Source organism: Microtus pennsylvanicus, chromosome 6 (assembly GCF_037038515.1).
Source record: "Microtus pennsylvanicus isolate mMicPen1 chromosome 6, mMicPen1.hap1, whole genome shotgun sequence".
In the NCBI taxonomy this organism is placed as follows: Eukaryota; Metazoa; Chordata; class Mammalia; order Rodentia; family Cricetidae; genus Microtus; species Microtus pennsylvanicus.
In genome coordinates, this window is record NC_134584.1 from 109704514 (window position 1) to 109731655 (window position 27142).

The window sequence follows — 27142 nt, forward strand, 5'->3', positions numbered from 1 at the left end:
TGAACCTCAAAAGGAGAGTTAGCCTAAGGAGACGTGCCCTCATCCTGGTCTGTTTCTGCCAGTGCTGTGTTCTCTGACAGTAGAGAGACACTGGTGAGCTGTCATGTCCTGAGTAAGAAGGGGTGAGAGATTTGCCCCCCAGTTCAGTTCTGTTGTGTAAAGTACAGAATCTTATGCCACAGCAACCAGTTTACTTGGAGAGACTCCTGTATCTATAAGCAAGCTGGCAACCACATCTTTTGTTGCCTAAGGCCTCAGCCAGTGGTTCTCAACCTGTGGGTCATGACCCCTTTGGCAAACCTCTCTATCTCCAAAATATTTACAGTACAATTCAAAACAGCAAAACTAGTTAGAAAGTAGTGATGAAAATGACGTTATGGCTGGGGGGTCACCACAGCATGAGGAACTGTACTAAAGGGTCACAGCATTAGGAAGATTGAGAACCTCTGGCCTAGGCAGTGCCACACAGCAGCCTGGAGCTCAGCTGGCACAACCTTTTAGGCTACACAGACCATTATCCCAGTGTAGACAGTTCAACACTGTTACTTGGGACAGTGCTTCGGAAAGGTTTTAGGTCTCAGGCCCTTAGCTGTGGAAATACTTGATCTAAAAGTGCTCAAAAAGCCTGATAAGGGTAATAGGGGAAAATGCCTGAAAATAGCCACTTCTTGTTGGGAAGCTGTGTCTTGCTCTGGGTTTGTATCCTTTTTTAAGGGTGGTATTTATTTCATCTTGGGCTTTATGCATCCCCAGTTCCAAGCCCTTGCTCTGAAACTTAAGTGCATTATCTTCTACAGACACCTGAGTGCCACAGAGCCTCTCGGCAGGACTAGTGCAAATGGCAAATATCTTTTTTTTTCCGAGACAGGGTTTCTCTGTAGCTTTGGAGCCTGTTCTGGAACTAGCTCTTGTGGACCAGGCTGGCCTCGAACCCACAGAGATCTACCTGCCTCTACCTCCTGAGCGCTAGGATTAAAGGCGTGCGCCACCACCGCCTGGCTAGTGTTTTTTTCTGCTGTGAGCACAAGTCCAAGTTCTAGTTTAACTTTCCTTATCCAAATACAGCAGATCCGGTGGGGAAGTGGAAGAGAAGGAAGCCTTAGCATGGGGTGCCGTGCCCGTGTGCCTCAGGTCCCTTACCTGTCCCGGTCACGGCGATATTGCAGCATGTTTTTATGAAGGAGAGAAAGGCTCTGGATGTTGAGCCCCAAAATGCTGAAGCTAATGAGGATTATACTCGTGTCCAGAAGGTTTCTTTTCCTAGTGAGGAACTTCCACCTCTGCCGTTTCAGCCGACAGCCCTAAGGAACACAGCAGAGTCACCACCGTTGTCTGGACAATTAGCCGGGACTGTCCCTAAGAAAGTAGTCTGGCCAGCGGGACTTCGGTAGGCAAAGCACATGGGCTCTGGATGTGGGACAGCTCTGCAGTCACTCAGATACTGATAACAGGAAAGGTGGTTGCTAATGAAGCTTTTATCAGACATAATCATTCTTGGAGATGATAAGACAATTGTGTGTACCTAGCTAATTTACAAGCTTTAAAGATCCCGTCTATTAAGCCTGACAATAAAATACTATTTACAATAATTCCTTATTTAGTTCTTTTTGCCCAGCATATTTTCTTAACATTACTTTATATAAAGGTTAAGAAACAGGCCCTCTAGGGCCTGGAGAGATGGCTCAGTGGTTTAGAGCACTGGTTGTTTTTGTAGAGGACCTGAGTTCAATTCCCTATACTCATATTGTAGTTGGCAACCATTTGTAACTTCAGTTCCAGGGGAGCCAACACCTGAATTCCATGGGCATGTGGTGCACATACATACACACATACATAGATACATGCAGGCAAAATATACACAAAATAAATATTTTGATAAAAAACTACATATAAAAATTGACGCATTCTTTGAACATAATTGAATGAGCTATTCTACTTGGTGGAAATCTGTTAACCTCTGAAACCAGGCCCTGAAGAAGGACTGAGACAACCACAGTAATGTAGCACCACGTGACGTGGATCCTGCCAGAGAGGGTTCGCCTGGCGACTGTCTGACATAGGCTCACCTGTATGAAGGTGTAGTAACAGACAAGCAGGTAGTAGCTGACTTGTGTGATAATCCAAGCAAAACTCCTCTCGGATGACTGGAGGGAAGTCAGACTGTCGAGGCGTAGAGAGGTGAAGAAAGTCCCTGGTAAGAAGAACAGCTGGGGTCAAGAGTCTAAGCTTTTCTCCTTGGCACAGAGCGGCACAGCTCCACCTGCCGTTGGGTTCAAACACTCCAGCCTCCACGCCCCACTTAGTCTTTCCTGCAGAACTGCCCAGAACTTTATATGAACCATGGGCAAGCTACTGGAGAAGCGCCAGTTTCACTGAAGTCGGGAGAGACAAAGAATACATATGGTTGATCTCAGCTAACGGGACAGGCCATTGACAACAGGCGTTCCTCTTTTCATCTCAGAGTGGCTGCAGGCATGAGAACGGAAACTACCCACATCCCATGAATGTGGAGACGCTTCTATGCAGAGGGGCTGCAAGGTTTCAGATGCAGTCAAAAAGGACAGTGAGAATGTGAAGATTTATGGTTTTATAAACTCCCATAATTCTGTGCACCAGCCCCGGAACACTGGAACTGCCACGTACCCCTGGTAAGCAGAAAGTACATTTAGGAACAAAATTTTCTTACTTTGTGCAGCTAAATCTCAAGATTTAAGCTCCACTGCCCCGCCCCATTTCTTTGGCGGCTAAACAAAACCTTTTAAAGAACCCCAGGAAGCCTTCAGGTTCATTTTGAACAGTGGTTCTCACTACATTATGATTTATTGGCAGTGGCGAAATTATGGTTATGAATAGTTATGCATTAACCCAAGGGTTGCAGCGTTAGGAAGGTGGAAAACTACTGAGTCAGAGGGAAGGATGAGAAGCTGCTTGTTCTGCTGGGCTGGGAGGGAAAAGTTCCCCGTTAGAAACAATACACAGTGGTTAATGGCAGACCACTTGTCAGTCAGTTCTAGGGCAGGGAAGACAGGAGGAAGGGAGATGGGGCGAGGCAGACGGCCTGTAAAGGGAGGTACCAGTTAGTGTGTAACCATCTGTGAGATGCCACCGTGACAGTGGCGGAAGCTCAAAACTGAAGACAGGAAAGAAAGCGATGGGAGAGGAAAGGTGTGCTCATGTTAGGGATGTATAGGAGCTTAAAAGCTAAATCTTCTTCATAGATAAAGGAACAAAACTAAAAATCCATGAATATACATCACTTTAAAAAATTGGAAAGCCCAGCATGGTGATCCATACTTTTAATCCCAGCACTTGGGAGGCAGAGGCAGACAGCTCTCTCTGAGTTTGAGGACAGTCTTGTCTACATAGAAAGTTCTAGAAGAGTTAGGGCAATATAGAGAGAGCCTGTCTCAAAAAAATCAAATAAAAGAATAAAAAATTGAAAGTTGAATACCAGTTAAAACTAAAAATAGCCTCTGGGGAGTAGGATATAGACAGGCTGTTAGTTGAACTATTTGCCTTTTAAAAAAATCATATTTCTGAGTAATCATTCTAATTAAATTCACTTGAAAAAATGGTAAATGATCAGTAAAGGAGGCCTGGTCCTGAGATGGCCAGCTTGCAGAGCAAGGAGAGGAGGCCCCATACCCACACTGTTGGATTCCAAAATGAGGGTCACCGCACACAGCAGGTTCACGTTAGCATTGAAGACTGTGAGCTCCACGAAGAGGACTTTGGTGCCGTGATCCAGCCATCGCCTCTGTTCCAGGTGCCGCAGAACTCTGGACACACGGGGAAACAGAGGCAGCTACTCTCTCCACCCAGTGTTGAAATGGAGGACAGTACCCTAGTGCTGTTACAGACCACACGAGAAGCCACATTCCTTGACCTAGTGCTCCTACAAAAGACCTCATGACCTGTAACACCCAAATTCTCGCGGTGGTGACTTGATGGTACACTAAGACACAAGATGTTCACAGGTGCGTACACACCAAGGTTAGAGACTCGGGCGACCCTGTCTGGCATTTGATCTGTAAGGCAGGATTAATTACATGAACTCCGTCAACTACTATTTGAAACTTTAAATACTCCATACCAACACCTATCCAATACCAAGAGGTGAAAGAACCATGGAGGTATAAACGCCATTACTTGATTGACATTGTCTTAGAGCAGTTCCTTGCTGCTATAGCTTGGAAGCAAGTTTTATTTAAAAATTTTGTGACATTTCTTGGGGTGTGTGTATCATGGTGATCCTATAGAGGTCAGAAATTCTCTCCTGTCACGTGGGTTTTGTCTCAGGTCATCAGGCTTAGTGGCAAGCATCTTTACCTGCTGAGCCATCTTGCCTGGTCAGAAAACAATTATTATTTTTTAATATTTATTTATATATTATGTATACAATATTCTGTCTGTGTGTATGCCTGCAGGCCAAAAGAGATGGTTGTGAGCCGCCTTGTGGTTGCTGGGAATTGAACTCAGGACCTTTGGAAGAGCAGGCAATGCTCTTAATCTCTGAGCCATCTCTCCAGCCCCCCCAGAAAACAATTATTTTAATTTAGACTTTTTCATTCACAATGGCAAAGACTCTCAGGATTCCTGGATCAAATCACTCTGCAAATCCTTGGCAGTTTAGTTCGGGCGTTCGAAGTGTGGGATGATGTTTCACATCATGGTTCACAAAGGGTAATGTTCCCATTGATATCTGAAGACTACAGTGTGGCTAAGGTAGAACCACCTGAGTTCAGCCACCCCTAGAATTGAAACGAAAATCTCTTTTCAGATTCAAAATGGTCTTTTCTTTTCTTTTCAAATTGCCAAAACATATTTATAACTCGAAGTGGACCAGGAAATTTTTAAATTTAAAGCTTTAGTTCCAGGGGCTGGGGTGGTTAAGAGCACAAGCTGCTCTTCCGGAGGACCCAGGGTCAATTCCTAGCAGCCACATGGCAGCTTACAACAATCTGTAACTCCAGTCTTGGGGCATCCGATGCACTCTTCTGGCCTCTGAGGGCACTACACACATTTGATGAACAGACATACATGCAAACAAAATACCAACACACACAAAATAATAATAATAATAATAATAAATACATGGTATATTTTCTTAGAAGTGTAAAATAGAAGTGTGCGCATGTATGTACCGGAGACAGTACAGAAGCCTTACAATGGCTGTTGGAATGTCTCAGCTGGGCCCAGATGCCCAGCTGTCCTGAGATGGGCCTCTTGTTCAGGCAGGGCACAGACTCACCTGGCTGCGGCACTGGCGTTTCTCCCAAGCTTCACAACGTATCCTCCTCCCGAGTAAGTGGCGAACTCTCCCTGGATGGGATAGCCTCCCAGGAGCTCCTGATTCTGATAATGCCAAATACTGTCAGTTTCTGTGATGTTTGTATCAGGGGGGGCCCAGTCGACCCCATAGTTCTCTCTGTCCTCCTGATGCTGGGGCTGTGAGTTCTCTGGTTCGTGGAGAGATACTGGGAAGAGTGTGCTATTAGGAATGCGAATCTGGCGAAGCAGAACATTGCCCAGAAGAAAGGAATTCCCATCAGTAATAAATCCTAGTGAGAAAGTAAAATGATCAATTAAAAAGCTGCCTTGCTGCTAACTGAATGAGACAACCCATACACACTTCCTTGGCAATTTTGAAAACACTTAGGGACATGAGCTAATGCAGTCAGACAAAAAGAAAAATATATAATAAATGAAACTGTGTAACTATTTCTGAATGATATGCATTATCTAGATAAATTAAGAGGATCAACGGGAAATCTATTAACTTAAAAATTATAATTTATTGGAGCTACTCGGCACCAAACAATAGTATTCATCTTGCCATACCACTTACAATAGGTGCAGAAATAAAACACCTTCTTTAAACAGCAACACCGAAGCTAAACCTAACAAAAGATGGAAAAATCGACCTCCATTCCTTCCTCAAGAGCACACTTTCTGTGCTGACACAAACCAAGCCGTTCTAAGGGCATCTGCACCCTCCGAGAGCTCACAGATGAGGGACAAGAAGGACAGGTAACACAGGGCGTTCAGGTGTGAGGAGGCCGTGTTTTGTGAGGAGCGGCAGTGCTGTTAGGCTGACAGGGAAAAGAGTCTCTGGTGGAGCGGTGTGGGAGAGACCCTGACAGAGTCTGAAGCACCATGTAGATTCCAGCAGGGGAGCAGCAAGTTCTCAAGGTGGTGATGGCATGACTGATGTATTTAGTGAGAGTGACAGGAGCATCCGTGAGAGGAGGAGAGATGAGGTGACTCTTCATGTAGCTAGGGCTGGATGCAGCAGTTCCTGACAACTCTGGGGGGATTCAACACTTTATTCTGAATGTCCTTGTTGGGAGATTTTGAGCAGGGGGATCACAGCTTTATGATTTAAAGATACAGAGAAGATGAAGGATGGAGAAAGGGCTGCCTTTATGAAGGTGGGACCCAGCGCCCCGGTTTAGCTCTAACTGATGATTCTCTTGAGTGAAGGCGGCAAAGCCTGCTGCTGCTCCAGGGCCCCTTGTGCATGTTGGAAATGCTTCCACTGTGCGGGGACGATGTGGGCAGCTCTGATGCTTTGCTAATAGGATTAGTTATTGACACAATAAAAACAATCTGGAAACATTTGTTTTTCAGTGCTGGTGATTGACCACTACTCTACATCCCAAGCCCTTGTTTCTTTTCTTTTGTTTTGAGATAGCCTCACTATGTAGCCCAGGCTGGCCTCTACTTCCCAACTACCGGGATTTCAGACATCACGAACCAACACATCTGTTGGAAATACTTATTTTAGACTTAATAAGTTTGAGTGTGCTGCCTGTATGCACGTGTGTGCACTACATGCAGGTTTGGTGCCCGAGGTCGGAAGAGGATGCCACCGGTCACCATGAGTCATTAACTGAAGCTTCTCAGGTGGAGTCCAGGGACTTTGCAGTGTCCACAGAGGTGCAGCCACACCGAGAAGCCAGCTGATCTTTCTCTGGTTTTCCATGGGTTATAGTACGGGTTTCAGGAGAGAGAGCTAATCGCACCTCCCAGCTGCCCATGGTCCTTACCGCTATAATCCCCGTAAAGGTTGGGAAGGAGGGTGTGGTTGGCCCAGGGGTAGAAATCCTTCAGAAGTTTGATTTCGGAGAAGCGGTGGGAAAACCTCTTCGAGATAGCCTGATGGAGGAGGAACTGACTGGAGTCCCTGGCGGAGTAGACGGTAGCCATCAGCAGGCCCAGAAAGAGGATCTGGACTAGTTCACAAACAAAAAAAAATCCTATCTGAGCAGTTGCTTTAGAAATCTAAACCTTTCCTATCTTTCTTACACCTAAATACTCTTGCAGGTCAAAAACAGTCAAACTGGAGCGGGACATAGTGACACACCTTTAACCCCAGCACTCGGGAGGCAGAGGCAGGTGGGTCTCTGTGAGTTTGAGGCCAGCCTGGTCTACATAGTGAGTTCCAGGACAACCAGAGCTACATAGTGAGACCCTGTATCAAAAAAGCCAAAAAAAAAAAAAAAAACCAAAAAAAAACCAATCCCCTCAAAACAAAAAAAAAACCCCTAGCAGTTGAAATAGGCAACCCAATGTGTATGCATGCACACACACAACACACACTGAGTAATATATTCATACATCTGTATGACATAATATACACATATGTGTATATACAGAAATATTATATATTTTTCATTTTTCAGAATCGTCCTGCCAATAATCAGAAATTTAACTCAAGAGACATCCCCCAGAAGCATACTGCATTTGGACTCTCAGAGGTAAGTGCTCTTTCACATTCTGGCTTCAGAAGGGAAAGGCATGAAAAAAGAAAAGAAAAGAACAAGAAAGTTGCTGCTTTCTGTTCTCTTGTCCAGGGAATCCAGTTGTGTGCTAAGTACGTCAAACCCAGCATTTAGGAGAACCGTTTTCCAAAGCAATTTCACCCCCACTCCAGGGAGTACACAAACTGGGTATTGTTTTCCCCTTTGTACCACCTCAGAAAAACCTGAGGACTGGAAGCTCAGGGTTCTTCCGTGGATCACTTCACCTCAGTCGCTGGAATGCTAAATTTCATTTTTTAAAAAAATGTGTAGCCCAGGCTGGCCTCAAACTCGTGTTCCTCCTGCTTCTGCCTCCTTCAGCAAATCCTACCGGTGTGCACCACCACAAACGGCTAAATTTCATTTTCAAAGACACTTTTCTGCCCTCCCCCATTTTCCATCTTATTGTCCCCACCCTGCCCTCGACAGTGTGTACAGAGGTGCTTGCTGCCGCCACCCCTTCATACTCAGGCTACCGCCAGTCAGCTTGAAGAGCTGCTTCTTCCAGGCTCTTCCTGGGTGCCTGGCAGAGCTGGTCACTGCTGGGGCCGTATAGATGGGATTGTTCTTGTCTCTCAAACCAGGAGCCGATGAGGAACACTTCGCTGTCAAATATTGAAATATAGGCCAAAGAAATGTTATATTTCATTACATGGCTGCCAACTGTTTGTTGAGCATCTGTTGCAGGCATCTCCGTTTGAATGCTGGAGGGACAGAGAAAATTATATCTAAGCAGTACCTCTCCATCTATGGGGGAGAGGCCTGGGTTTGCCTTCTTAAAATTCCAACCCATTGGGGACCAAACTTGTAGAAGACGATAGAAACTGGTTACTAGAAAAATGAAATTCAGCACCAGTATGGTAGCTGTCGAGTGCTCATCTAACACGCATGAATCATGGTACCATACCAAACAACAACCCTAGTGTGTTCTCCTTCCTGGCAATGCCTTTGTTCTCAGAAGTAGCCCAGGCTGGCCTCGCATTTCTACTGAGCACATCCCTAGCCTTTTCATCTTAAAAGTTAGATTCAATGGGCATAAAGGAATTTGCTGTCTTCTTCTGTCTTAGACTAGAGACCTGCTCCCACTCAGTGGAGTGCGCTTGGGGAACACTGTTCTCAAGTCTAGCATGGGTGGAAATCACCTGGACTTCTACTCAATGCAGATTCAGGAAAGGGCCCAACACTGAGCTCTTCTGAAGGATCCAGGAGGGGACAATGGTCTGCCTTAAAGACTATACGGAGCAGAAGAACATATAGATTTATAAGCGAAAGGGGAGGTTAGAGACAGAGGTAGGGAAAGAGACAGAGAGAAGGGAAGTCAAAGACGTCACCAGCATGCCTGTGCCAAGTATGATACAATCATTGGAAAATAAACAAAACTTCTCCAAAGAAAGTTTGGAGATGGCATCACAGAGGAATTGGCATTTGACGTTTCTTCTCAGTGCTGGGACTCACACCTTAGGGCCTTTTGTATGCCAGCAAGCACTCTTACCCTGAGATACACCCCACACAACATTTGTCTTAAGGGCAGGTCATAAATATTCAGATGGACAAGAACTTTGAAAAAGAAGTCACTTCACATAAAGAGAATAGCTCAAATGCATAAAAAATGACGCCCAGTGGTGGTGGTGCACACCTTTAATCCCAGCATTTGGGAGGTAGAGGCAGGCAGATCTCTGTGAGTTCGAGGTCAGTCTGACCTACAAGAGCTAGTTCCAGGACAGGAACCAAAAACAACAGAGAAACCCTGTCTCAAAACAAACAAACAAACAGCAAAACGAAACAAAAGAAATGAAATAAGGACTAGAAAGACATTTCAAGTGAGATTGTTAATTTATAAAACCTCACTAGGATTGGAATGCCTAGCCTTTAGCTTAAGCGAGTGGTTGCTAGCTTCATGTCCATCACATTCTCCTCCTTGTCGTACCCCTTCCTTCCCTCAGAGAGGGAACCCTTTTCTGAGTTTTAGAGATTTATAGGGGATTTATAGGAGATGCACACATACGCTCTAGCCAACACATGAATAGCATTGTGCTAGCATTTTTTCATTTTGCAGTTTTGGCTCAACGTTGCATTGCAACATTCCTCCAGGTGGTGTGAGTAACTTTTAGTCAGTTTTTTTTTTTACAGGTTGTAACCCCTCAGACTTGGTGATGGAGTGCAGGGAGTAAGGGTACTTAGGGTTACTCTAATGTTTAGAGCCATGGTGGTGATGCCACCTGACAGAAATGAGAAAATACAGAAGAGTGGATTTGTGGGGCGGGCAGACAGCTCTGTCAGAGGCAACTGAAGGCATTCAGGTAGAGATGACAGGCAGTACAAACACCATCTGGGGCTCAGGAGGGAGGAGAGATGGAGCAGAGCATGGAAGTACTGAGAAGAAGCACTGGTTTCCAGGGGATGCTTGAGTGTGTGACACGGGGCTCCCGGGCAGAGAACATGGCCTCTCTGAGTACATTGGAATCACTGAGGTGGCTCGAATTCTACTGTTTTTACATGGTCCGCTCTTCATAAAACTAAACAGTAGTTGGGATTATTGGAATTACCCCAAAGTGCTACGATTCTCTTGGCATGTTGTTCCTTGTCTTTGTTAAGCCATGGCATCTGGTTCGCTGTCAGTGAGAACAGGAAGGAGAGGACGATCACCTGGAGACAAGAGTCACAGGGGAACTCCGTGAGCAGGTACTGCAGAGCCCCAGACAATGATGTCATACATACAGTGGGCTGGGGACTGATAGCATGTCCCATTCACTCATGCATTTATATTAGCTTGTAGCCATGGCATTCCCATGGAGATCTGGATAACTTCTCAGTCTTTATTTCCTTCTACCATGCAGCATCCCGGGATCAAACTCAGGTTCCTTTACTGACTAGAGACAGAACTGGCTCCTCAAGTATGTATTTTCATGTTAACTTATCTACGCGTTGTCATGATTTTATGTTTTAAAATGTTTAATTTGTAGAGAAATATAAATTTTCGAGATATACAGATGAAAGTCATGTAAACTTTGGAAGTTTCTTTTTCAAAACAGATGAAACAATGTTGGCCATCACTGGTAATCTCTGATGTTGGGTATCGGAACTCGAGAGTGCATTATGTTATTTTTATACTTTGGTGTGCTTTGACTTTTCCTTAGTCAAAAATCTTTATGTTCACTGATTTTTAAAAAAAAATATCTATTTTATTTTGTGTGGATGAGTGTTTTGCCTTCGTTTATGTATGTATACCACTTGCATGCCTGGTACCCTCAGAGGTCAGAAAAAAGGAACTGGAGTTACGGATATCTGCGAGCCACTGTATGGGTGCTGGGAATCAAACCCGGGTCCTTGGCAAAAAGCAGCAAGTACTCTTAACTGCTGAGCCATCTTTCTAACCTCAATTATGTTTCTTTGAAAAAATGGCTTGTTACCTGGAGGTGGTGGTGCATGTCTTTAGTCCCAGCATTCAGGAGGCAGAGGCAGGCGGAGCTCTGTGAGTTCGAGGTCAGCCTGGTCTCCAGGACAGCCAGGACTATACAGAGGAACCCTGTCTCTAAAAACCAAAAAAAAAGGTGTTTTTTTAAAAAGTTACTGTCATTATTTTATTTCTTATTATTAATATTGCTATTACCATTGTGTGTGTATTGAGTGTTGTGTGCATACATGCTGTGCAGTACTTGTGGAAGTCACAGGACAACTCCATGGAGTTGGTTCTCTCCCTCCACCTTCATGTGGGTCCCTGGGATCAAACTTAAGTTGTTAGACTTCAGGGGTTAGACAGCAAGTGCCGTTACCTGTCGAGTCATCTCATCAACCACAGTGTTTGACCTGGAACTCACTGTGTAGACCAGGCTGGCCTCAAACTCACAGAGATCTGCCTGCCTCTGCCTCCAGAGTGCTGGGATAAAAGATGTGCACCACCAACGCCCGGTCACAATGTTTGATTTTTAAAAATTGTCTCCATCTTCATATGCTAATCTATTAGCTGCTAGTCATTTTCTGTTATTAACACAACAGAAATCCCTAACAGATATCATTCTGCCTGTTGATTTCTTTCCTAATTTTCAAAACACCTGGGTTTACACACATGGCCTCAGTTTCTCCAGCTTCCTACAACGGTAACGGTCCGTCCCATTCTTCAGTACCTTCACGGGCTGGCTGACGAAGATGTCTTGAAGCACTGATAGCAGCATCGAAATAACCCAGCTGGTGGCTTGGTCTTTGCTCAGCTCCAGGCTATAAAGTGTTGTGAAAAAAGCTGAAACCAGGCTCACGACACCTAGGAGGAGCCAGCAGCTGTACTTCAACCACCTGACCAGGCACAAAGACATGCGCTTCTTCCCTTCTTCTGGGCTTAGGACGGGGAAACTGGTCGTGTGCCTGAAGAATAGAAACTGAAGGACTCGTTTCTGGCCAGATACCAAGAGAAAGTTTCCGGGTAGGGACGGGGGTCCGGGGTGCTTACCTGCATGGCCCTCCCTCCCTGGGAAGAATCTGCGTTTGCAGGAGTTCCTGGAGGTTTTGGAGTTGGCTAACCGCTCCTGAGAAGTTACAGGGCTGGTGGGCCTGAGCAGCACCGAGCGCACTTAGGTGGGTTTTCAGTCTCTGCAGAACTTGGAGCAGGTAGCGGCAGAAATGGTGGTGGTTTTCTGCTGTGGTTTTATTTCGGTTGACATATTCACAGATGGGAGATTTCAGTAAATATGGATCAGAGGTGGAGATGAGCAATTTATTAGGTGGCAGTAAAGTTAACACTTCCCAGTACTGATGGAGACAGGCTCCAGCAACTGCCTGCCGTACTGTTCCCTCCTGAGGGTGCAGACGCAGCTCACTAGTGTATGCTTCTGAACTTTGACCCAGACAACTCTTCAAACCTTACTGAGCTTCTCCGCCTGAGCTCCAGCACATGCAGCCTGGACTAGCAAGTTCCCAAACTGCATTCAAAATTCATAGATCACGCCACCTCTCCATTCAAGGGAAGGAGAAGATGACATGGCAGGCTCAGCCGATGGAATATGGGGGTCTCAATATTTTTTACGTTTTTACAATTAGTACTATGGTTTTATTATCAGATTATCTAGACGCCAAGAAACCAAAGCTATCAGCTCAAGCTATCAGCTTTAGGAAATTAAATAGGCATAAACTGTCTTGTGCTGACAGGCAAAAATGACTAAGAATTTAAAGTATGCAAGGGCGTGGAGGCTACGTTAGATGAGTTACTAAATCACTGGACTTTACCGGCTTCCCTCCGGGCTTCCGTCTGCTGGTGACAGCCTTGCTCTTCTAAGAGAGAACAAATGAGGCTGGATAAAAGCGTCACCAGCGTGTTAATGTCACAAGAACTCCACGAAGACTGTTCACGCTCCGAGAGCAGGTGAGCATTTCTTCTGAGCAGGAACCCCACAGTTTGCTTCAATTCCTGGGTATAGAACCGAGTTGAGAGGCTTCATTTTGTCTTGCATTAGCCCAGCACTGAGCGCCATTTACAGACTGGCAAGCCTTTTTCTTTTAATCAAGGGTCCATGCCTAGTGTAAGGAAAGAGTCAGCCCACAGTGGCTTCAAAACCACTTCTATGGGAGACTATAGCACGAGAGAGGGACAGTTTGCTCAAACATCAAAAACTGAAACAGCTCCAGGGTAGTACAGGCTGCCCCAACACTCAGACTCCAGAGCGGTTAGTAATCTTTGAAGAAACTTAGAACCGAGATCAAGTCAGTGGACAGGACTTAGGGGAAAGACAGAAAAGGAACCAGGACCCTGTGAGCCTCCGAAGGAGTCCTCCTTGACTCTTTCCCTCCACACAGATGGGGGAGGGTACCTTACATACAAAAATTAGATCGGAAGCTTACCATGACCACCTGTGTAGGAGATGGGGACTCACACACAAGACCTGAGGGGCAGGCAGCCTGGGTGGGAGGAAGTGGGGGCAGAGTTTCTGGTGGGTGAATCAACTGGAAGAGCCGCCCAAAGACGAGATGGATAGGGAAGAGGATGATGGCAGTCTGGAAGCTGATGATGATCTCTGACCAGGTCACAGCCAACGGACCTACGAAAGGAGAGCCTGGCTTAGCTTCCACCCTCCTGGGTTAGAGCTGCTTACGTGGGAACTTATCTGGAGGTAGAAAGTTTTCCACGGCAGCAAATCATGAGATTTTTTTTTTTTTGAGACAGGGTTTCACTGTAGCTTTGAAGCTTGTCCTGGAACTAGTTCTTATAGCCCAGACTGGCCTTGAACTCACTCAGATTCATCTGTCTCTGTCTCCCAAGTGCTGGGATTAAAGGCATGTGCCAACACCACCTGGAGATGGTTTTATTTATCAACGAGAGCACCAAGAGAATGTGTTAGCATATGACGTCAGGGAAATGAAGGCACACCGTGACTTGATCCCTAACCCTCAAAGAGGAAAAGACAGTCAAACATTGCACACTGCAGACAGCACGCATCACGGCTCACGCGTGCTTTGCTCACCCCTCTTGGCCGTGGTAGCACCCATCTTCCAGAACATAACGTTGATGACCATGTCACAGAGGAGCAGCGTCATGCAACACGAGAGGCGCTGCACTCTCGTAAACTGGCTCCAGGGATGTCGGGTTGCGACCGAAAGCCACAGGTAGTCCTGGGTGAACTTCTCTACGATCATGGAGGAGAACAGGTGGCTAAAATGAGAAATTAGATAAGAAAATCTGCTTAGTTTTTCTTTTGTATGCGGGGCTTTAAGCGTGAGGTCAGAGGAGTCAGTGTTCTCCTTATGCAGCGTGGGTTCCAGGGATTGAATGCAGGTCACCATGCTTAGCAGCGAACGCCTTTACCATCCCACCAGCCTGAGTTTTCACTCTGAAGCAACCTAGACCGAGGCATGGTTTGTCCAGCAGCAAAATGCACAGCACCTTCTCAACCTCCACTTACATCTTTCTGATCAAGCTTTCAGATAACATGTATTATGTGAGATTAAAACAAGCTTTAAGACTTATTTCTTTTATTTTGTATGTGTGGGTATTTGCTTGCATGAACCAGAGCCAGGGCACGGGAATCCTAAAGGGCTTAGAAAAGCTCTGATAACACTTCTGGAATCCAGAAGCCACGTGCGTGTGTAAGGCTGTGTTGTGTGTGTGTTTGGGGAACTCTCCAGGTCTTAGATGACCTTAAAACTCTTGGCAAGGTGCCTTGTAGTCAGATTGATAACTATCTTTTTTTATATAGAATAGGACGTATTCAATCTGTAAAGATTATTTTCTTTTTTTAATTTTTATTTATTTTTTTAAGACTTATGTATTAATTATGTATACAGGGTTCTTCCTGCATGTATTCCTTCAGGCCAGAAGAGGGCACCAGATCTCATTACAGATGGTTGTGAACTCAGAACCTCTGGAAGAGCAGGCAGTGCTCTTAACCTCTGAGCCATCTCTCCAGCCCGGATAACTGTCTTAAATGTCATCATAGAACCTTCATCCAGCAACTGATGGAAGCAGATGCAGAGATTCACTGTGGAGCACTGGGCTGAGCTCCAAAAAGTCCAGTTGAAGAGAGGGAAGAGTGAGAATATGAGCAAAGGGGTCAAGACCATGATGGTGATACCCACAGAAACAGCTGACCTGAACTAACGGGAGCTCACCAACTCCGGGCTAACAGCGGGGGAACCAGCATAGGACCAAACTAGGCCCTCTGAAGGGGTGACAGTTGTATGGCTGGGCAGTCTGTGGGGCCACTGACAGCGAGACCTGGCATCTCGGGTTTCTCTGTGTAAGAGCCCTAGCTGTCCTAGAACTAGCTCTGTAGACCAGGCTGGCTTCAAACTCAACAGAGACCCACCTGCCTCTGCCTCCCAAGTGCTGGGATTAAAGGCATGCGCCACCACTGCCCGGCTTGTTATGCCGTTGTTTATGGGTTTCAGTTTGGACCAAAGTAACCCAGGAGGACCCTGTATAACCAGCTAGCACACACCAAATATGACTGAGAACACAGGCAATATCAAGCCACATAGCCTGTACTGGGTCAGGTAAACTATAAACTCTATGCTCATGTGACGATTTAAATATATCTTCAAAACTCACTTGACTTCTCCCATTGAATGGTGGACTGTCTCTTCCCTGGGAAGCTCTACAGAGCAGGGTCAGAAAGAGCAGGAATGACTTGGTTCTTCTGAAAGGCCAGTCTAGGAAAAGCTGGTCACAAGAGAAAGCACCCAGCTAGCCAGGGGCTGCCATGCTGGGGTAGCCATGTGTAGGTGCTGTGTGGCCGACAGCCGTCACCACCTGCTGACCATGGTGCCAGCATGAAGTCTCAGATGACTACAGACCCAGCCAATCTGAAGGAAACCAACTACCCAGGTTTTCCCTTTCCTTAATTTCTCAAGATCATAACAAAAATAGGATGGTGGTTTCTTCTGTGGCAACAGAATGGGAGCGGCTTCTCAGAAGTAACGGATGCTTACTGTTCCCGCCACACAAAAGGAGAAAAGGGAACATTCCTGAGGAGAGGTTAGGGACCACATTTAGGCGTTTTATCTAAGTTCACATGCTTGGCCTCTTGCAGCCATTCATTTTGGTCTGAGGAAGGAATTGCCAAGAAGAGTCCAAAATTGTGAGTTGAAAAGTTTGATGGAGAGACGACGAGGAGTAAAGAGCTGAGATATAGCCCTCTAAGCTCGCATCAGTGTCTGCACGGACAATTGTACCTGAAGGAAGAGAGCTCCCTCCTGGAGGCGGGTGTGAAGACCCGATCACGCTCGCAGTGGCCCAAGTCCACTGCCAGCCAACAACTGCACCGGAAATGCCATTTCTTCTTCATAGTCATGTCGCTGACGATCACTTGGCTTACATACCTGCAGTCAGATCAGGGCCGCCATGTTAGGAAGTGGGCATCGACTGTCTGCTGTGCGATAAGAGGGTCACCTTGCACCTGCAGTGAGGACCCAGGTAAGCAACTGATGCTTTGCCAGGCAATAAGGATAGGTAGGCAAGCCAGTCTCACCTGCTGCCCTCAGGAAGGTCATGTCCAAGATGGCTGACTGCAGACTTCACTACTGATGTGTGTGTGTGGGTGTGTATGAGTGTATCTTTCAACTTTTTTTGTTCCATGCATGATAATGTTCTATTATTTCTTAATGTCACCGTGACTGCTGTACACAGTTATGATGCCTTAAAAATGAGGGGGGTCGTCTTCCATTATACAATCCCCCCCATATCCTAAGTGTTCTTATTTCTCTCTGGGTTTTCTTCTCTAAAGGCCTGAATCCAGCAGCCGCTCGTTATGATTTGGCTGAATACATTATTGTTTACGGTGGAAACTTGTTGGTCTCCTGTAAGGTTACAGGGGACCTAGACACCAGAGCCAGTGAGGGGGCTCAGTGAGTAAGGGCTCTTGCCATCAAGTCTTACGACCTGAGCTCAATTTCCAGAACCCATCTGGTGGAAGGGAGACTCTCACATCGACCCTTAACCTCCATTCACGGGTGAACGGTGCGTACGTACGCATACAAAAACACATAAATAAACAAATGTAAAAATCTAAAACAAACAAACAAACAAAAATTAAAAGAAAACTAAGCCAGCACAGGGCAGGTAGTTACCAAGAAGGGTTGTCGCCAGAATTGTCATGCCACAGCCGAAGGCCATGCAGGTCCCCCAGCCAGGACCCTGTGGAGAGGAGGAAAACATCCAGTGCTCCCCGCTCGAAGACTCTCTTCTGTGGGTCACAAAGGTGGTGGGGCTCGCTGTGCCCCTCGGAGCCATAGAGGGTGATGACAACCTAAGACGTGACGAGGAGAGATAAAACACAAGGCACTGGGACGCGTTTGGGCTTTTCCTTAAGTGGAAAGAAGCAGCCATGGGAAGTTGGACAAGTTGGACAAGGGTTCCTCGCATACACTTCAGGCTTAGGCAATGCCAATCCCCATGATTTCTTTTAAAGCACTATTGGACACCAAGATATGGCCAGGTTAGAGTGTGCCTCATCGCAGAAGACACACAGCAATGAACGTGGCCCTGCTAACCTGGGCTGTTGTAGCAGCCCTCCTTCGATACCCAGTGTAGACCTGGATAAGGTAGTGAAATGCAGAGCTGGGGTCGTTGTCAGCCAGGATGGTCAACTTCACCTGTGGGCAGAGAAGAAGCGATGAGCTTGCCAGGTCTCTATTCAGTAGAGCCCAGCTGGGAATAGGCTGCTCCGTGGCAGCGTTGGAACCCCATAGGAAGCAGTGGGAAGTGATGTCACCAGGCAAGCACCCAAGCCAAGTGACCAGAGGGACGAAGTCTGAAACTCCAGGCTCTGTCTTTAAAAGGGAACATCCTCAGATTCGCCTGAGGCCTCAGGCATCAAGCCCTCCACCTCCCTCCCGCTCAGGAGGAGCTTGCAATGTAGAGGACCCCCAGGGAAACTGGAGTTTCAGATGAACGGTGAGGGCCATGGACTCTTGCTGCTTATATGAAATGAAAACTAAGCTGCTGTCTTTTTTGTTTGTTTGTTTGTTTGAGACAGGGTTTCTTTGTATACAGCCTTGGCTGTTCTGGAACTCACTTTGTAGGCCAGGCTGGCCTCGAACTCAGAGCTCCATTTGCCTCTGCCTCCTGAGTGCTGGGGTTAAAGGCGTGCACCACCACTGCCCGGCCTGTCTTGTACTTTTATTTTCTAAAGCTGGTGACATTTCACCCAGGACTCCACCTCCCAGAACTTCCCAGTACAAACAAGGGGCTGCAGTGTGGCTATTTGGTAGAGCCCTTGCCTAGCATGTATGAGCCCTTGAAGAAAAAAAAGAAGAAATGTATAAAACAGAAATTAAGAAAAAGATGCCAAAGTATTTCACTGTTTCAAATTTTTTTCTAATCATAGCTAGGTGTGGTGGCACTTGGGAGGCAGTGGTAGGTGGATCTATGTGGGCTTGAGGCTAGCCTGGGCTATGCAGTGAGTTTCAGGCTAGCCAGTACTACTCAGTGAGATCCTGTCTAAAAGAAATTTGCCCAGCCAAGTAAGGTGCCTCACATCAGTAATTTTAGCCCTTGAGGATTACTGTGAGGTCAAGGCCAGCCTGGACTATATCATGTGTTTCCTGGCTCAGGTTGGGGGACAGTATAAGATAGTGTCTCGCAACACAGAAAATAATTTTTAAAAATCTTAGCATTTATTTATGTGTGTGTAGGATGGAGGCACAGATGTGCCATGACACACAAGCGGAGGTCAGAAGTCAACTGCTGTTCTCTCTCTGTCATGTGTATATTGGGATCAAACTCAGTTCACTGGGCTTAATGCCAAGCACCTTTATCCAGGGAGCCATATCGCCAGCCCCAGGAAAGCATTCTTTCCTAGTTTCCTGTAAGTTGTAGTTATGTTAAACTATAATTTGACTCAGCATACCTTTTTCTAGTGTATAAGGTGAGATAAATATGAGTCCCATAGCTGGGAAGCGGTGGTGGCGCACACCTTTAATCACAGCATTTGGGAGGCAGAGGCAGAGGCAGGTAGGTTCGAGGCCAGCCTGCTGTACAGTGCAAGTTCCAGGACAGCCAAGGCTACAGAGAAACTCTGTGTTGAAAAAAACCAAACAAAAATGAGTTTGATTTCAGTTGAGTTCTTATGACAGCTATTTCCTGGTTTATTTCTAATGTGCTTGACTCTTGTTATGATACAACCTTAGCACTAAACAAACAAACAAACAACAAAAAAAAATCCCACAAAGAAAGAAAAAGAAAAAAGCGACTTTGTTTTGTGACAGTAGACAAGCAGAAAAATGTAATACTACCCCACTCAAATGTCTCTGCTCCCTGGCTTATAATGCCTACCTCCCCCCATCTAACTTGACACACTCAAGACACGGTGGCCTTTGGAGCCCAGACCTTCTCACCTTCTGCAAGTCTGCTCGATCCTTCCTCCAAGCCCACGTGCCTAGGAGGAGATAGAATCCTAAAAGGCTGGCCAGCAGCGACACCCCAACAGGGTTGCTGGTCACATGAAGAAGCAGTTTGATGGTGTTTTCCACATCTACCGTCCTGGGCAGGATGAAGAAGTCACTGCTGAAGAAGGTCAGGTGGTTACAGAGACACTGCGTCTTCAGCATGGTGCTCTGCAGCCCTACCTGGAAGGAGATGGAAGACGCCAAGTCTAAGGTAGAAGTGCGCTAAGGAGCAGCAAGCAGGAAAGGCAACACCGGCAGCCTTGAGACAGAAGAGGATATGAAGATTGTTTTCTATACGCTTATTTCTGTGCATGTGCGTGGCTGATCATGCACCACAGGGCAGATGTGGATGCCAGAGGACGGCTTGCAGGAATGAGTCCTCTCCTTCTACCACAGGGGTTCTAGGGGTTGCATTCAGGCTGGCTTGCTAGGCAGCCCTGCATGTGTACAATCTTCTTCACTGATGTTCCATTGCTGCACCCCCAGTTTCTAATGTGGTACCTCGCATGTAAGGTGTCTATTGAGTATGTGCAGGAAATCTAGGGCCGGGGCTACCCTCGACAGGAGGGAGGGAGTGGGAACAGTACGTGTGTGCTTTCTATTATTCCTGAGAGTTTAGTTATTTTTAATACTCTGGATGAGGCCAGGTGTGATGGCCTGTGCCTATAATCCCAGCATAACCAAGTGGATTTTTAAATTGATATTTATTGAGTGCTACATTTTTCTCTGTTCCCCTCCTTGCCTCTCCCCTCCTCCCTTCAATCCTCCCCCAACCAGTGGATTTCTATGAGATTCAGGCCAGCTTGGGCTACATAATTAGACCCTACATAATTAGTCTCAAAATAAAATAACAACAACCCCCAAAACCCTCTGAATTAGAAAAATAATAACTTTGAGCAAACTGAGTGGTTTATGTTTAGAGCTTTTAAATTATTCCCTCTAATTCTCCATATGGGATAATATTTCTTCATAATGTGTATTTTCAAATTGTACCAATAAGTATGAATGAATGGAAGCTACCAATATATGTTTGAATTGGTGAACGAAGGCCTCTAACATGAGCTCAGTGGTAGAGTGCTTCCCTAGCAAGCCTGAAGCCTTGGATGGGATTGATCCCTTCCACTGAAAATATTGCCTCCATGACTAATTCCTTAGTTCTGCCACACAGTGCTAAGTCCTGGCTGCTCAGTCACTACTCTCCTGTACTCAGAGGCAGCATCACAGAGGGCTTCAGTGGAGTAGAACCATCCTAATGATTCTGTTATCAGTGCTTGTGTCCTGACAGCGTAAACGCTCTTGAGTCTTGCTCTTCAATGAATGGTTTCTCCGAAACGTGGTGCGGCGGCATTGCCTAGCTCACCCACAGCCAACAGCAGAACCTGCTTCTTAAGAGGCTCCTGACTGGGGGATTTGCCTGAGAAGCAGCTGCCAGAAATTACTGTTTGAGGCAGTTGTTTTCTTGAGAATTTCATTTTGTCCTTGACAAGCTTTTTTTTTTTTAAACATAGGGTCTTACTATGTAGCTCATGCCCCCCTGTTCTGCCTCCCAAGTGTTGGGGATACACACAAACACCACAACACCCAGATCCAGTCCCAGATCTTGGAAAAAGAGCTTCACAATTACCAGGGGCTTGCATCAGTGTGGTGTCCCTAAAGTAGACAGTAGATCAGGCTGGCACCCACAGGATCAAGGATATGCAAGCTGGGTGTGGTGATGCATGGGAGAACTGGAGGCCAACCTGGGCTATGTACTGAAAGGTATGATGTTGTCTGAAAGGGTCAGATACCAGGGACAAGATGATGTCTGTAAATGTGACAATCTGTCCTTGCCTGCATGGGGTGTACAAGAATCTACAATGTATTCTTCTTTTTTAAGGCTTACTTTTATTTTTATTTGTGTGTGTGTGCGTTGTGTGTGTGTGCATGCATGTGTGTGTGCATGTGTGTGGGCATGCGTGTGTGTGTGTGTGTGTGTACTTGAAGAGGCTAGAAGAAGGCACTGGATCCCCTAGAGTTACAGGTGACAGCTGTAACCCAATATGTGGGTGTTGGGAACTGAACTTGGGTCCTCTGGAAGAGCAGGAAATGCTCTCAGCTGCTGAGCCACCTCTCCACCCCTGTCTATAACATTCACAACTGGAAATGTTCTCTTCTGTCTAGCAGGAGGCTTGTTTCTTTTAGCCACCGCAGATTTAGCAAGCAGCTCCCACATCTGCTTTCTCTTTCGTTTATGGCTATCAGGTGGCACTCAGTGCCCAGCACTGCCGGGCCTGCCTGAAACTTCACTGAGATGGAAATTAGAAAAACACGGCATGGACCTGCTGTTCCAGAGACATATCTGCCAGGCTACCACAGGCCACCGTCCTCTTTGTCCCCAGGATGATTTGTTTTCCTTCCTATTGCTGTTGTGTCTGGCCTATGCCCAAGGAGGACAGGGAAAGGGATGCAGGTAAGGTCTAAGAGAGCCCCCCACTCCCCTCTTACTTGGCATCCATCGCTCCTCCATGTCCTGTTGTTTCGGTCCCAGAAATAGCACTGGGTTACAGCAGTTACCACTGAGACCAGGATAGGTGTGTGCTGTGTGGCCTCTGTACTTTTATTTACCACGGCCATTATGTAGTAGGTGCCAGTCCCGTACTGCAGGCTCTCCGGTGTCAGCACCCATGTGTACTCCTCATCTTAGAACAAAGAATCATGGATTGTACTTCCAATGGGACGAAATGCCTTCAGATCCACAACTATTGTTTATTACTATGATCTTGCAAATGCGGATACAAATCAAGTACCAGAAACGTGTACAATAAAGACCGGTGACACAATCCTGAACTCTGCCTCCAATCCGTTCTAGTTACAGGAATCATGTTCTTTTGATTCATGCGCAATTAGGTCTAATGAATTGGAATGCACTGTGAGCTTTAGAAAATGAAACCATCACACTTGGGCTGTGTGCTGGTTTGAATAAAAATGGCCCCCATCGACTAACATATTTGAATACCCAGTCATCAGGGAGTGGCACTTCTTGAGAAGGATTAGAGGATGTGACCTTGTTGGAGTAGGTGTGGCCTTGTTGGATGGAGGAAGTGTGTCACTGGGTATGTGCTCTGCTGTTTCAAAAGTCCAGCCAGGCCCAGTGTCTCTCTCTCCCTGCTGCCCGCAGACCTGGATATAGAACTCTCAGCTACTTCTCCAGCATTGTGTCTGCCTGCACGCTGCCATGCCTCCCTCCATGAAGACAATGAACTAGACCTCTGAACCCAAGCAAGTCCAATAAAATGCTTTCTTTTGTAAGAGTTGCTGTGGTCATTCACAGCAATAAAACACTGACGAAGAGACAGGCACTGTAGCTCAGTGAGAAGAGTGCTTGCCTAACATATATGAACCTAACATATATGGGGTTTGATCCCCAGCATCAATAAACCCACCATGGTGGCACAGAGCTGTAATCCTTGCTAGCACTTGAGAGACGGAGACAGATTCCTAACTTCTCTGATGATGCTCTTTTGTCTTATATCAAGACTTAGTATCTCTGACTCTTACTCAAATTTAAAACTAAAAATAAAAATTGGGATATGTATTTCATGTACATTCATCTATATCTTATCAAACTTGAAATAATATGATATGGCCATGGCACTAGAATTTTACTTCTTATAGTTGGTCTCAATTTTTTTTCATCATAAGGATTGAATCTCAGCCTTGTCATACTAAACACTTGTTCTACCATAGAGCTATGCCCCCTAATATGTTTATGGGTGTTTTCAACAACACTGAAATTTGAGTTTGATAGTATATACTCATGTTATCATTGGATTCTACAATTAGGATTTTATAAAATTTGCTTTATCATATATATATGTATATATATACATGTATATATACATATATATGCTCTCTCTCTCCACACACACACAGACACACACACACAGACACACACACACAGACACACACACACACATATATACATACATATATATATATATATATATATATATATATATATATATATATATATAGACAGTGCATTGGGTCAAGGTCACTTCCTGGTTGTGAACTTGTAGCTCAACCATTAGGAGGGTTGGTTAAAAAAACATGCATGCTGCCTCATCTCATAGCTGCAGGTGAACCTACAATTACCTCACAATCACAAGTTAAAAATAAGAAAAACATATCACCAATTAACTTTCAGATATCTGATGGCCAATACCTTTCTGCCACACCTGGTCCCTCGGAAGGCTGGTGTTGTGGTAGAAGTGAGTGTGGTTCTGTTTGTCCTGGAAGCCCAGGTAGAGTGTCATTAGAAGAGGACTTTCGGGTTCGGTGGTTACAATAAGTGTTTTCTCCACAGAGGTGATATTCACTGTGATTGTGAAACGGTCTGTACTTGTGTTGAGGTTGGTGGGCTGGATCTCCATGCTGGCATTTCTCCAGAGCACGATCTAGAAAGAGAGCCTCCGGGTTAAGATGGGCCTTTCTGTATTCCTTATAGTGATGAGGTAAGGAACTTCCCAAGCTTTCTCTGTTGGGTCTTAGGACCCAATGCCAGGAATTAGTGAAGGGTATATAGTCTCAAATGGCTTCTCCTGGGACCAAGCAAGGTCTATCTCTTCATGAAGCTTCCTGAGATATGCAACAAAATACTGGCCCTGATATGAATCCCTTTTTTTTAAAAAAAAAATAAAAACAGGGTCTCACTGGGTTGTAGAGAGGTTTCTGTCCCACCCCATCCCACAACCATTCAGTCTCAAAGAAACACAGAGAGGCTTATATTAACTATAAACTGCTTGACCCGTTAACTCAGGCTTATTATCAACAAGCTCTCACAACTTAAACTAACCCATAATTCCTGTCTATGTTTAGCCACGTGGCTTGGTACCTTTTATCAATGAGGCATTCTTGTCTTGCTTCCTCTGCATCTGGCAGGTGATTGCAGACTGAGCCTTTCCTCTTCCCAGAATTCTCTTAGTCTAGTGGTCTGCCTATACTTCCTGCCTGGCTACTGGCCAATCAGAATTTTATTAAACTAATACAAGTGACAAATCTTTGCAGTGTATGAGAGCATTGTCCCGCAGCACTGGGTAGCTTTCCTGGCATAGAGAACTCCCTCTGTATTCTAGATGGCGTTGAACCCATAGAGATAGTGCTGGGATTAAAGGCAGCACGTCTACTTAGCTCTGACATGAGCCTAAAATGCAAAGTTGTTGCATCTTTCCATCCTCTTTCCCAGGATGTCCTGTTTCCATCAAGAAACTATTACCTCGATATCTTCTATTAAATCATGGACTTGGAGCGATCGGTAATCAGAACTCAATAGCACATTTCCAATACTTCCAACAATATTCCTGTCATCTGAAGTCTCAAAAGGGTTGAAAGCCAGTCCTGTTACCTGCCGAGGAAGCAAATTCCAGTTCCTCCAGTTGCCAAATTGTTCTTTCAGGAGACCCCTCCAACAGATTACAAGGTAGTAACTCTAAATTAAATGCTGGGATTCCCCAACAATGTGTTAGGTAAAGAAGGGGTGTTAAACATTGTAACACTGATGAGAAACAATGTGTTAGGTAAAGAAGGGGCATTAAACATTGTAACACTGATGAGAAACAATGTGTTAGGTAAAGAAGGGGCATTAAACATTGTAACACTGATGAGAAACAATGTGTTAGGTAAAGAAGGGGCGTTAAACATTGTAACACTGATGAGAAACAATGAAAGAGAGCACTGCATTTCTGGGCCTCAACATCTTTTTCATGCATCTGCTTGTTTGTAGTAACAAGCAAGTATTCTAAACTCGGATACTGTTGGTGTGATTTTTTTTTTACACTGAATCAGTTATGATTCAGATAATCCCAGCTTTGTCAGTAGTTGAGATCAATTCAAACCACAAAACAAAAACTTAGTTAAATCTGCATATTTAATACTCCCAAACTCTCTTACTGGATTTTTATATTTTTGAGACTTGCAACATAGCCCAGGCGATCCCTGAGCCCTGAATTCACCACAATCCTCCTGCTGCTGCCTCTCAAGTGCTAGGAAAACAGGCATCTGCCGTCAAACCTATCTATATACTAGGTGTGTGTGTGTGTGTGTGTGTGTGTGTGTGTGTGTGTGTGTGTGACATACGTGAGTCTGCATGCGAGAGTTTATGGCAATGAGTAGGCATGGAGAGGCCAGAGCAGGACACTGGGAATCTTCCTCTACTGCTCTCTGCCTGGGATTCTCACTGAAGCAGAAGCTTGTGTTTTTGTCTAGCTTGGCTAGTCAATGAACTCTCATAAATTGCCAGTCTCTGCACTGCAAGCTGAGGTTACAGGCACACACAGCCATCCACCCATTCATATGGGTGCTGGAGATTCAAACTGCTTCTCTTATTGACAGAGCACATGTTCTTACCTACTGAGCCGTCCCCAACTTCTCCTGGGACATTTTAAAGAGACCCTTCTCTTCTCAGTATGAAATATAAATTAGTGCCCACAGTTTCTTTCTTTCTTTCTTTCTTTCTTTCTTTCTTTCTTTCTTTCTTTCTTTCTTTCTTTCTTGTGTATACAACACTCTGCCTCCATGTATGCCCATGCGCTAGAAGAGGGCGCCAGATCTCATTACAGGTGGTTGTGAGCCACCATGTGGTTGCTGGGAATTGAACTCATGACCTCTGGAAGAGCAGCCAGTGTTCTTAACCACTGAGCCATCTCTCCAGCCCATGCCCACAGTTTCTTTATGTGGCTCAGCTGGTGTGTGTTCTCTCCCCCTACATTCCCACACAGCCATCATATACCATCTTCATTCCCATCTCCAAGTTCATACTCACTTGAAGGTTCACTCCTGTGTATTTATTCAAGAGTTCTTTCAGTGCTTCTGCGGATGGAAAACCTAGCCTCAAGGGTGCGGGGCCACCCAGAGTATAAGTGCTCAGGGGCAAAGATGATACATTGTGGCTGCAAGAGTTGAAATGACAGTCAGTTCCTGGATGCCGTCTAAAAGTCAAAACCAAAATGAAACTTCCCCAGTTCTCCAGCCTGCTAACCTGCTCAACACCACGGTAGCCACAGGAGAGGTCAAGGTCACTGCCGACTCCAGAGGCAGGCTCTGTTGGGAAAATGCTTTGTGGATCTCTCCCAGGGCCATCAAGGACATCTCCAGCATGTCCTCAACCTGCAGTTAGAGTGAGAGTCCTTGTGACCTGCGGACTGTCACTGAAGTGGTTCTGATAGGCTTACAAGGGGAACAGGGATTTTGATGGTGGTGTTAAGAAAGGGAACAGCACAGATGTGGACTTTGGAACCTCATAGAAGTGTTTAGAGTAATACTAACAACTTTGCATCACCCAAGAGGGCCAGCCAAGGAAATATGTGTGTGTGTTTATATAAACAATATATATTATAATATATGATAATATAATAATGTGATATATATATATTGCCCCATATTGATGAAAGAAACAGCTCTTACCTCAAAGCAGATAAGAGAGTTCATCCTGGGTT

The 27142-nt window shown here is 45.5% G+C and overlaps 1 protein-coding gene across 1 annotated transcript in view; it reads right to left on the reverse strand.

Moving 5' to 3' along the window:
• Pkd1l3 (polycystin 1 like 3, transient receptor potential channel interacting) overlaps positions 1–27142 on the reverse strand; it is a 52249-nt gene that overhangs the window by 4762 nt on the left and 20345 nt on the right. The window contains exons 7-27 of the mRNA XM_075978018.1: positions 26686–26813; positions 26470–26596; positions 24925–25053; positions 23875–24106; positions 22155–22348; positions 19620–19850; positions 17775–17876; positions 17352–17530; positions 16458–16604; positions 14252–14439; positions 13632–13843; positions 13020–13200; positions 12247–12433; positions 11927–12161; positions 10349–10448; positions 8270–8407; positions 7050–7235; positions 5252–5561; positions 3646–3779; positions 2067–2191; positions 1141–1301 (exon numbers count right to left, since the gene is read on the reverse strand). Coding sequence (XP_075834133.1) covers positions 1141–1301; positions 2067–2191; positions 3646–3779; positions 5252–5561; positions 7050–7235; positions 8270–8407; positions 10349–10448; positions 11927–12161; positions 12247–12433; positions 13020–13200; positions 13632–13843; positions 14252–14439; positions 16458–16604; positions 17352–17530; positions 17775–17876; positions 19620–19850; positions 22155–22348; positions 23875–24106; positions 24925–25053; positions 26470–26596; positions 26686–26813 — 3626 coding nt within the window. The remainder of the gene's footprint in view (positions 1–1140; positions 1302–2066; positions 2192–3645; positions 3780–5251; positions 5562–7049; positions 7236–8269; positions 8408–10348; positions 10449–11926; positions 12162–12246; positions 12434–13019; positions 13201–13631; positions 13844–14251; positions 14440–16457; positions 16605–17351; positions 17531–17774; positions 17877–19619; positions 19851–22154; positions 22349–23874; positions 24107–24924; positions 25054–26469; positions 26597–26685; positions 26814–27142) is intronic.